Here is an 11,246-nt window from a genome sequence, read left to right on the forward strand (position 1 = left end):
TAATTTTAAGAAAAAGTCAAAGCGATATCCTCTTGGGAGGAAAAAGAACGAGGTGCTTTCAAATTGTTTTTAAATATTTTTGTTGTTATTTGAGTTTTTTTTTTGTCATTTGTTAGGTTATTTTGTAACAAAACCGTAGTTATTTAATTAAGTTTTAAATTTATTTATTCACTTTTATTGCGATTAAAACATAAAACATATATTATTCGATGATTTTCGAATTTATTTTTGGCATTTTCAACTTTTGTTGTTTCTAGAATGTCCTCCTTCAGCAAGGTTGTTTAGCTTGCTCAACGACAATTCATTTCGCTAAGCGATGAATATTTTTTGCTCAGGGTTTTATCGTTGAGGTAGTTTCTTTCGCTCAATGGAATTTAGGCACTAACTTTTACTTTTTCTCGCCAGAGTGGGTCACTCTCGCTCAATAGTTTCGGCTCGTTGAGCGAGCCTTCCCTTTCTTTCCCTATACTTTCTATGCAACTTTCCTTTATTTGTAACTTTCCTTTATCAATAAAAATTGATGTGCAATGCACCCAAAAAAACAAAGAAATTAAAAAGAAGAAATTAATGTTTATTAAAAAATTGAAAAGCTTCATTTTTCCATAAACATTTCTCATATATGTGGTTGCTTAACAATGCCCCACAACCACACTGGTAAATATAAACCATGGTCATGATAGTGATAAACCAAATCTCTTCATCCCAAGAAGAGTTATATTTTTCTTCCTCAATTCCCTTCTTTCATTCCATGTGTAACCACAAATGAAACCGTAGTGAAACAGAAACAACCCCACTTGAATATTGCTCCAACTTCGATGTAAATTATTTGTCCACTTTTGCATTGTAATTAAATTTGATTTAAATGTAAGGACTTTAAATTAAAAGCATGCATACGTTATCATATTATATGTATTTGGCCTTATTATTGTGGTGGGGCAAGTGAATACTTATCCAAAACCTATGTGCTAGTTAAATATGAGTTGTTTTCAAGGGTTAAAATGATTATATAAATTGCCTTGAGAGTTCATAACTTTCATACAAAGAAAAAGAGTGAAGGAAAAAAAAGCTATAATCTTTTGAAATGGCTTCTTCTTCTAGAATTCGTAGTGTTGAAGAAGAAGGAGGAGAAAACTCTCCTGAGAGAAAGAAAGCTAAGGGCTCTAATTACGTGCGTCACAATCATGACCAAATAGCTAAACTTGAAGAGTAAGATTATCATTTTTATCAAAGTTCTTTTAGATTTTATGAATATTTTTCATTTTATATGTTTTGAGGTAGTATATTCACCTTACTTAAGGGGTTAGGATATGAAATTAAGGATGAAAAATGATTCAGCTATAGATAATGTTTTTATGTGTTTGATCATGTTCATTTTGATATGTTTGGAATATTTAGTTATGCACAATTTCTTAGTTTTTCACTTTATCTTTAATTTGTTCTCTTAGATGACACATGTTTGTTTATCAACTGTTATTCACTTGATCTTTCAATGAAAGATCACTAATTAATGGTTACTTGATGGTTGTTAATCCCCTTAGTGATTTTTGGGTGCAAAATAAAAAAAAAGTTTCAAATTTTCGTTTTCATGTTTGACTTTTTTTGGGTACTACCAAGTGTATTCAATCATCTATGAGTAAGGAATTAATTTGTTCGTTTAGAGTGTGCGGTTACCCCTCCCAACAAGTGTCACACTTAGGAATCAAACTCTTAAACTTTTAGTTTTTCTAGGAATCTACTGGAGCCTTACATTATTAGATCAACACTTTGTTGATTTTTGTTTTGACTTGTTTTCAACCTATCTTTATACTTCAATAAATTTTCTTTTGCTTTCCAAATAAATGTGTATATACTAATACTTCTTTTGTTTATATCTATCACTTAGATTTCATTTCAAAAATAGATAAATTTAGCACTAAAGAACTAGACATTATCTTCATAGAAGAACTTAGGAGAATTGAGAAGTTAGAAGTTAAATTATACCACAACACTGAAACTCATCTGCATGAACATAATCTAATAGTTGTGTTCATTTTAAATCCATTTCAAATTCATTTGGGATACACATATTTTGGTGAACTTGTTATTCAACTCATGTATGCATTACTCTAACCTAATTGGGATTTCTATTTTGGAAACAAAGATTGTTCAAACAGCAACCTACTCCAGATGAAAACCAAAGATATCAAATAGCTCAGGATCTAGGGCTTACACCAAAACAAGTAAAGTTTTGGTTTCAGAATAAGAGGACTCAGAAAAAGGTGATTTTATTTTCTTTAGAACTTGCATGCTTTGCTAAGTGATACTGATAATTTTTACATATATGTTATGATCTTAAGGCTGAAATGGAGCGACAACAGAATGATGCTCTTCATGCTGAGAATTTTAGGATAAAGATGGAGAACTTCGTAGTAAGGGAAAAATTGAAGGGTATAAAGTGCCCTTCTTGTGGGGTTTCACTCTATGAAGCTTTTCAAAAGCACAAGCATTCTTTGCTACAACTTAAGCATGAAAATGCATGCCTGAAAGATGAGGCTAGTTAACTATAATTTGATTCATTTCTTCATTTTTCATTTCATGTTAATATATCATATGTTTGTTCAAGTATTCTAGTGTTTTCTTTTACAGATAAAAGACAATAGTAATGAGAAATTATTGGTGGTTCCATACTAATAACTTAGGGCATATATTTTCATCGTTGGTGATATATTAATGACTTAAAATTATAAATTTATTCGAACTCAACGGTGATGATGTATACCGGACTACCATCCAATGATTTCTCTGCATTAATGTCATTGATGTTTATTCATGATTTGGTTTGCATTACAGATTAAGAAGGCTCATAAACTCGTTGAGACGTACATCGAGAAACCGGAGTCAGTATCCGAGTTGCAACTGGACCTTACCCTAAGAATAGGATGTTCACATGATCCCTCACCAGCAATTTTTCCAAACTCATCAGAAGTACAAAGTCTTTCTCCTAATCCAGGTCCTGCTTCTGATAAAAATACAATGCCCAAAGCACAAATGATAAGTGCTGTAATTGCTGCCAAGGAAGAACTAGTTAGGCTTTTAAGCACCAATGAGCCCCTATGGATTAAGTCTCCAACTGATGATAGAAGACTAATTCTTCATCCTATATGCTATGAAAGCTTCTTTCCTAGGGTTTCTCCCTTGATCAAAAGTTCCAAAGCAAGAGAAGAATCATCAAAAGGGTCAGGAATAGTGGGAATTAATACTAGGAGATTAATTGACATGATTATGAATTCGGTTAGAACTTCAACACTAATTACTATAACTTGAATATTTATGCCTTTCATTGATTAAAATGTATATACTCACAATGGCATGGTTTTCATCTTTCTAGGAAACATGGACTCATCTTTTTCCAACAATTGTTTCCAAAGCTCATACAATCCAAGTAATTGAGAAGGGTTCATTCGAAAATCGAAGTGGAGCTATATTACTGGTATACGTTTTGTGCAAATCTTGCATCTTTTTACTAAGTTTCTTAGGTCTATTAAATACTTCCATTTGATTTGGTAATAAGTGCTTTTTTGTTCATGCAGATGTACATGGATATGCATGTTCTTTCACCTTCAGTACCATCCAGGGAATTCTACTTTCTTCGCTATTGTGCACAAATTGAAAATGGTATTTGGGTTATCACAGATGTGTCTTTGGATTACTTAGAAGATGAGAAAACCATTCCTTCTTCATGTTGGAGGTTTCCCTCAGGATGTCTTATTAGAGAAATGCCTAATGCTTTTACTGAGGTTAGTATGTAAGGATTCAGGTTCTGTAAAGTGCATAGTTATAATCATTTATTTATTTGATGAGAAATTAAGATTGCCATCATTATAATATATATTTGTACATATATAGTAAATTATGAACTTGCTAAAATTGCAGTCATTGATTTCTTAATCTATAGACATAAATATGCAGTTTGCCACTCATCATGCACTTATGAGATGTTACATTGTAATAGGTGATTATTTGTGAAATTGTATTATATATGGTTAAATATGAACTATGAGTATTACTATGTCAAACTAGTAAAACAATAACGCTTAAAATTGACATTCAACCACACCTTTAGGTATTGTAAAGTGTGAGCGATTACATTCAACAGCATTTCAAAAGTACTATAGAATGTGGCAAATCGACCTTGCTCTAACAAACCCTGTAGAAAGTGGAGAATCAAATTTCGTACCCTTAAACTCCATCTAGCATTTAACAATATTCGAACACATATGTACGTTATTGAATGTGCGTTGTTAAAATAGAATTTTGGCCTACCGTATAATCAAAGATATGGTCCAAGAATAAATAATACTATAAATCATGCTCACATGACAAAGAAATCTCTACTTTTCTTCTTATCCAAGCATGCTTTACTGAGTTTACTCAATTGTGATGCATGTATAATTTATAAAACTAACTAAAATAAGCTTTTCTTATGATACTGTATGTTTTATTATAGGTTACTTGGGTGGAACATGTGGAAGTGGATGAGAACATCTCACCACACTCTCTGTACAAAGATGTTGTTAGCACTGGTATTGCATATGGTGCAGAAAGATGGCTTTCTGAACTTTCAAGAATGTGTCACAGACTTTCAAGCTTCGTGCCTAACTACATACCTTGTGATGATTCTGGTGCAGGTTAATCTTTGCCATCTTAACTCCAAAGTCTAAACCCTTCTAATATAAACTATTTGTTTATATATTTTGTTTCCTTCGTATTTTAAATCATGGCATGCAATTGTAATTGTCGTCACAATATTACAGTTTTCCGAATGTTTATAAGTACAAATAATCTTATTGTGATTACAACTATATAATCATGTTTTTCTATAATTTTATGTGGTTACAATCACAATTTAAAACCGTTATATTCTTTATCTTTCGGCTAATTTCGATGTGTTAATATCCCTAATGTTTAATTTATTCATTGCTTCAGTAATCAGTGTACCTGAAGGGAGGAAGAGTCTCATTAAGCTTTCACACAGAATGATGAAAAACTTCACAGAAATGCTAAGCATGTCAAAGAAAAGTTCACAACAAATTATAATGAGTGAAGGGATTTGGATTTCTGTGAAAGAGAACATAAAACATGGCCATGAAAATGCAAAGAGTTTGGTTGTAGCAACCTCTTTTTGGGTCCCAAACCCTTCAAATGATGTTGTTAACTTTTTCATAGGTGCAGAAAAACGTGCTAAGGTTCACAAACTAAACCAATATTTTACTTGTTTGTAATATTAAGTTTATGATTTTCATTGTAGAATCATTTATTTACTTGTTATTTTATTGCAGTGGGATTTTCATTCAACAGAAAATAATCCACTTCTTGAGCTTTGTCGAATTTCTAACAGACCTCACTCTGCAAACTTTATATCAGTGTTTCAGGTACTCATAATTTACAAGAAAATGTTTTAGCTATGTCTCTTTTAATATAAATTACCTAAGCTATACAATATATTGTTATTTTCTACTTTAATAACATTTTCAATTAACTTTATTGTTAAAATGACACACATATTGATTAATATAGAGCTAGGAACCCTAACAAAATTTTCATTCTCACCAAAGCAATGGAGTGATTTATTGCATTAGGGTAAGATTTTAAATAAGAACAATGATTGCAATAAAAAAGTAGTACTATACCCAGATGAAAAAAAGACTAAGATATCATATATGCTGAAGTATTATGAATTTTATTTTAACTAGAGATCAATTTTCACATTCATTATCAATGTGATATGATGATATATATCTAAGTTTGTAAACATAAATTGCATTAATTTAGTGAACCATTAAAGCTACTATAATTTGTTTATTTACATTTTATGAATCAAACATAATTGATCTTATGTTAATGAATTCATATAGGAAACAAAACCTGCTGTGCCAAGAGAACGTGGATTGATAATTCAAGAAATATTTATGACCCCTTTGGGATCATATATTGTATATTCTCCAATTAATGTGGATGATTTATCTATGACTGTAAGGGGCCATGATTCATCAAAGGTTTTTGTTCTACCATCTGGTATCACTATTTCTGAATTACCTGAATCTACTGTTCAAGAAGCTTCTAGTAGCAGTGGAAATCATGGTGCAACAAGAGGATCATTGGTAACTGTAGCTTTGCAAATTGAGATATCAGCTGCTATAAATTCAGATTCAGTGGATGCTGCAAAAGCACTAGTGATATCAACTATGCTCAAGATTAAGGATGGTTTGAATTTCTATGATTTGGTGTGAGTTATTATTATTGCTATATAACTTTATGGATATTGGTGGTGTGCTTTGTTATATGATGTACTAATGGGGATTTCTATATAGTACTCCCATAATTATGTTAAATAAATCTCAACTTTGGCTGCACCCCATTTAATTTTTCTCCTTGTTTGGTACATATTATTATTAAATTGCAGTTGTGGTCGCGACTGCGATAATGGTTGTGGTTATTATGGCCGTTGTAATGCGAATTGCAGCGATTGTCGTATAAATTACTTTGTGATTAAAAAAATATTTTTGAATCTGATGTGGTATAACGCAGTCTGATACAGTCTAAATGCAAACTGATATGACTGCATCATTGTAATTCGGAGTCACACTGCAATTACAATGTAATACAATTATGGGGTCACCATAAACCGTAATATTGTGGTCGCATCAGGTGATATGGTCCATAATTTAAATCACTAGCATAGCCCTATGGTGGCTTCATGGTAGCACGCGCCCTCTCCGGCACATCTTTGGTTAGGTGCCTCTTATACACGACTTTGTTTTTTTTCCTCATATGAAGAACTTATACCTGCCATGTACGAGTTCATATATTCTATACAGTTCATATATTTTCTACATAATTGTGAAATTTCCCTCATAAAATGTAATGGAATTTTTATTGTTTTTTTTTGTCCTTTTTATATATATATATATATATATTAATATGTCCTTTTTTATTGGATATTAGAGGGGCCAGTATATAAGGAAATCCTCATTTCTTCTTTACTTTGTTTGAATCTTTGTTGAATGGTAAATGATTTGGATTGACGAAAGATTAAAATGTAAAATTCTAAGAACTAACTATTTACTCATCATTCGCTTTCCTTATACATGTTTTTGTTTTTATTGAAAATTTTATTCTTTAAGCATTTCAAAATCAATTTATAATGTTTCCATGTTCTTGCTGATGTCTCAATTTAAACCCGTAAGCACAATACTTAGTCTCGTTCTGAATCTCATCATTTTGGTTTTTTCACTGTCTTTGTCCATTCTCTGTTACATAAATTATAAGACTCACCTTTAGAATCAAAATGAAAGAGCAGATTAGCTATAATCAACCAACAAGTGTTAGTTTAGTGATGGAAGACCCTACTATATCCCCAGAATGACAAGAGTTCAATTTATGAAAGCAACAGTTGTTGGGAATGACAGTCACACGCCCCGAAAGGAATTAGTTCCTTACCAAAAGGTTGGGATACCCTTGGTAATGCCAAAAAAAATTAACTATAATCACCATATGTTAAGGGAAAGCAAAAAAATGATATCTGCTGATTTTTATGTATACTTATCACTTAACTATTACAAACATTCAAGACTTCATCAGAAGAACAGCAGCATAATCAACAAAAGCCAGTTTATACAATAAGAACAATCAATCCATAAGTATACACATAAATGAGTCAAATCTATTTTGACTGCTCCACAATTTAAACATTTACCACTCACTCAAATTCAACTATGTTGACATTTGAAACAATAATGACAGATCACAGACATGGCTTAAGCTGCCTCCTCTTCTTCATCCTCGTACTCTTCCTCATCGGCAGTAGCATCCTGATATTGCTGGTACTCGGCAACCAAATCATTCATGTTACTCTCAGCTTCAGTGAATTCCATTTCGTCCATTCCTTCTCCTGTGTACCAGTGCAAGAAAGCCTTGCGCCTGAACATAGCTGTGAACTGTTCACTCACTCTCCTGAACATCTCCTGAATTGAAGTTGAATTACCAATGAAAGTGGATGCCATTTTAAGACCCTTAGGTGGGATATCACACACGCTAGACTTGACATTGTTAGGTATCCACTCAACAAAGTAAGAAGAGTTCTTGTTTTGAACATTAATCATCTGCTCATCTACCTCCTTGGTGCTCATCTTACCACGGAACATTGCTGAAGCAGTCAAATAACGACCATGGCGTGGATCTGCAGCACACATCATGTTCTTAGCATCCCACATCTGCTGAGTCAATTCAGGCACAGTCAAAGCGCTGTATTGCTGGGATCCTCTTGATGTTAAGGGTGCAAACCCAACCATAAAGAAATGTAGACGTGGGAATGGGATGAGATTGACAGCAAGCTTTCGAAGATCGGAGTTCAGTTGTCCAGGGAAACGTAAACAACAAGTAACTCCACTCATGGTAGCAGAAATAAGGTGGTTAAGGTCACCAACTGTAAATAAACAAGTAAAAAATTAAAAATTGAACTTCCAACTAAAACAAGAATGAAGTATAATAAAACCCATTTAGACTTTAGAGAAAGCAACTGAAAACCAAATGATTGCAGAAGATCAACAACAATAACCACCAGAAACTATGAGTGTGACACGAGAACTAAACCCAATTGAATCAAGGTCCCACCACTATAATGACATTCACTCTTAGTTTAAATCGTGAATTGAAAGGTAAACAAGATGATTCTTAACATTAACTGTTCATCTGTAGCAAACAACCGCAGTAGAATAGCCACCAATAGTAAGAACAACAACAACAAAATCAGCAGCAGGAAAACAAAAATTAGTGGTATAATAATGATAATAATTTGCACACTGACTGCACTAAAATTCAAAAGAGAAATCAGAAACTTACATGTTGGTGTAGCAAGCTTCAAAGTACGGAAGCAGATATCATATAGAGCTTCATTGTCCAAGACCATGCATTCATCAGCATTTTCAACAAGCTGATGGACAGAAAGTGTGGCATTGTATGGCTCTACAACTGTGTCAGATACCTTTGGGGAAGGAAACACAGAAAATGTCAACATCATACGATCTGGATACTCTTCCCGAATCTTCGAAATGAGAAGTGTTCCCATACCAGAGCCAGTACCACCCCCCAAAGAGTGGCATACTTGAAATCCTGTTATTAATTTTAGTTTAAATCAATCACAAACCAGTTAGCTTTAACAGAATTTTTTTTTCCATTTCGGCGTGAATATCTTGGCAAAATTGTAATAAATCCAATTTGTAGGACCAATAACAATATGATTGGATACTAACATTTCCCGATAAAAAAAATATGATTGGCATTGTATACAACTATCAGTGTATCTTTTACAAATCCAGACAAATGTTACATCATGCAGAGCTTCAATAATTAAAATGCAATCAGTGTTTCAAACAATTTGAATAGAAACTCGGGGACTAATTTCCATTATTAGAAACTAATTTGATCATGTAATATCATGTAACAAGTTAATGAAAACAATCATTAACGAACAAAACCATATCAAATTGAAAACAAAATTTGAAAACATAAAACAATCAAATACAAATAACATACTAAAATCAAAACCTAAAAATCGAAAGTAAGAAATTACGATTTTACCCTGCAAGCAATCGCAATTCTCAGCCTCCTTCCTAACAACATCAAGAACAGAATCAATGAGTTCCGCGCCTTCGGTGTAATGACCCTTCGCCCAATTGTTTCCAGCACCGGACTGCCCGAAAACGAAGTTATCAGGACGGAAGATCTGCCCGAACGGACCGGATCTAAGGGAATCCATAGTACCTGGTTCCAGATCCATGAGAACGGCGCGTGGAACGTACCTTCCACCGCTAGCTTCGTTATAATAGACATTGATTCGCTCCAATTGAAGTTCTGAATCGCCGTTGTATTTTCCGGTATGATCGATTCCGTGTTCGTCGCAAATTACTTCCCAGAATTTGGCGCCGATCTGGTTTCCGCATTGGCCACCTTGAATGTGGAGGATTTCTCTCATTTTTCTCGGGGGAATTTCGAGGGAAAGAAAATAGAAAGAGGAGAGGGAAAATGAAGGGAAATGAATGAAGGGAAAGGGATATTAATTGAATTCAATGAATGGTGGAGAGGATTTAAAGGGTGAGGGGTTTTGTGTAATTGTAAGGTGGTGAGTGGGGGTAGTTTTGGAAACATAAGGGGAACTTTTATGTGGTTTTGAATTAGTGTGTGCTGAGCTGTAACAATATTTCATTATTTTCTGGAAGTGTTGTTTTCAGATATTAAATATTTCATTTTTGGTGGCGTAGTACTTTCTTAAAAATTGATTGGTTTTTTGTTTAGATTTATTAGCGTGTTGACATGCACTATCGTGCTTGTCAACCTGATTTTCTAACGTTTGTAATGTATAGTTTATATTTTATAAATTCAAATATAATTTTTGCGCTAAACTTACGGTTGAATTTATTCAATTTGTCTAATATTCAATTTTTGAAATACACTTTTGAAATAAGAAGATAATAAGGATAAAATAAAAAAATAATATTATATGTTTTTTGGTAGAAATAAAAAGATATTGAGGGCAAAATAGGAAAACACAAATTACACCATGATGGGTGGTTATTTTGTGTTTTCCCTTTATTAATAGTATAGAAGTATAGATTATAGATTATAGATATTGTGAATACCTAATTTTATCTAGCCTTATTTTGATATAAGAAAAAAATAGAGAAAAAAAGTAGTAGAAATAAAAAGAGGGCATGAGTGGATGACGCTATGGTAATTTTTATTTTATTTAATGTTATAACTTCCTAGTTTGTACAGACATTTCGTGCCTTCCGACGAATACTTTGTGACACTACATATTCAATTTTTATATATTATATTTTTTGTCTGTTTATGATAATGTTCAATTTAAGGTGAGATATGTGGTTAATTAATGTATTGGTGGTAGTTGCTTAGGATTATATAGTTTTTTTGTAAAAATTAAATAATGTTAAGGACAATATAGGAAATGAAAATTACACCATGAGGGAAGTTATTTCAAGTTTTGACTTTATATATAGTATAGATTGTTTCTATATTTGCTTGTTTAAATATGATAAAATAGAATAGTAGTATATATAGAGCAATACTTGCTTAGATACAAATTATATTTAGAATTTTGTTTTGTACATTATTGCTTCCAATATAAGGATACATGTCGGAAACAAAAGAAATTATGTTAGAATTATTAATTCACAAGTGATAGAGGAGGA

At 32.6% G+C, this 11,246-nt stretch overlaps 2 protein-coding genes across 3 annotated transcripts; one reads left to right on the forward strand and one right to left on the reverse strand.

The window, feature by feature from the left end:
- On the forward strand, positions 1,027-6,384 carry LOC109345520 (homeobox-leucine zipper protein HDG11-like). The gene is made up of 9 exons (XM_019584573.1): positions 1,027-1,206; positions 2,141-2,258; positions 2,830-3,270; positions 3,368-3,469; positions 3,570-3,776; positions 4,487-4,667; positions 4,966-5,225; positions 5,319-5,411; positions 5,895-6,384. Exons 1-9 carry the CDS (start codon positions 1,082-1,084, stop codon positions 6,267-6,269), a joined length of 1,902 nt encoding a protein of 633 aa, XP_019440118.1. The 5' UTR covers positions 1,027-1,081; the 3' UTR covers positions 6,270-6,384.
- On the reverse strand, positions 7,544-10,084 carry LOC109345522 (tubulin beta chain-like). 2 transcript variants are annotated; one of them, XM_019584575.1, is made up of 4 exons: positions 9,619-10,084; positions 8,881-9,150; positions 7,777-8,464; positions 7,544-7,741 (listed from the first exon to the last, which is right to left on the reverse strand). In XM_019584575.1, the coding sequence occupies exons 1-3, from the start codon at positions 10,010-10,012 to the stop codon at positions 7,797-7,799; spliced, it is 1,332 nt and encodes a 443-aa protein (XP_019440120.1). In that variant the 5' UTR covers positions 10,013-10,084; the 3' UTR covers positions 7,544-7,741; positions 7,777-7,796. The 2 variants fall into 2 exon arrangements, with proteins under 2 accessions (XP_019440120.1, XP_019440119.1); XM_019584574.1 differs by having other exon boundaries at positions 7,544-8,464.

The sequence above is a fragment of the Lupinus angustifolius genome, chromosome LG04 (genome assembly GCF_001865875.1).
Source record: "Lupinus angustifolius cultivar Tanjil chromosome LG04, LupAngTanjil_v1.0, whole genome shotgun sequence".
In the NCBI taxonomy this organism is placed as follows: domain Eukaryota; kingdom Viridiplantae; phylum Streptophyta; class Magnoliopsida; order Fabales; family Fabaceae; genus Lupinus; species Lupinus angustifolius.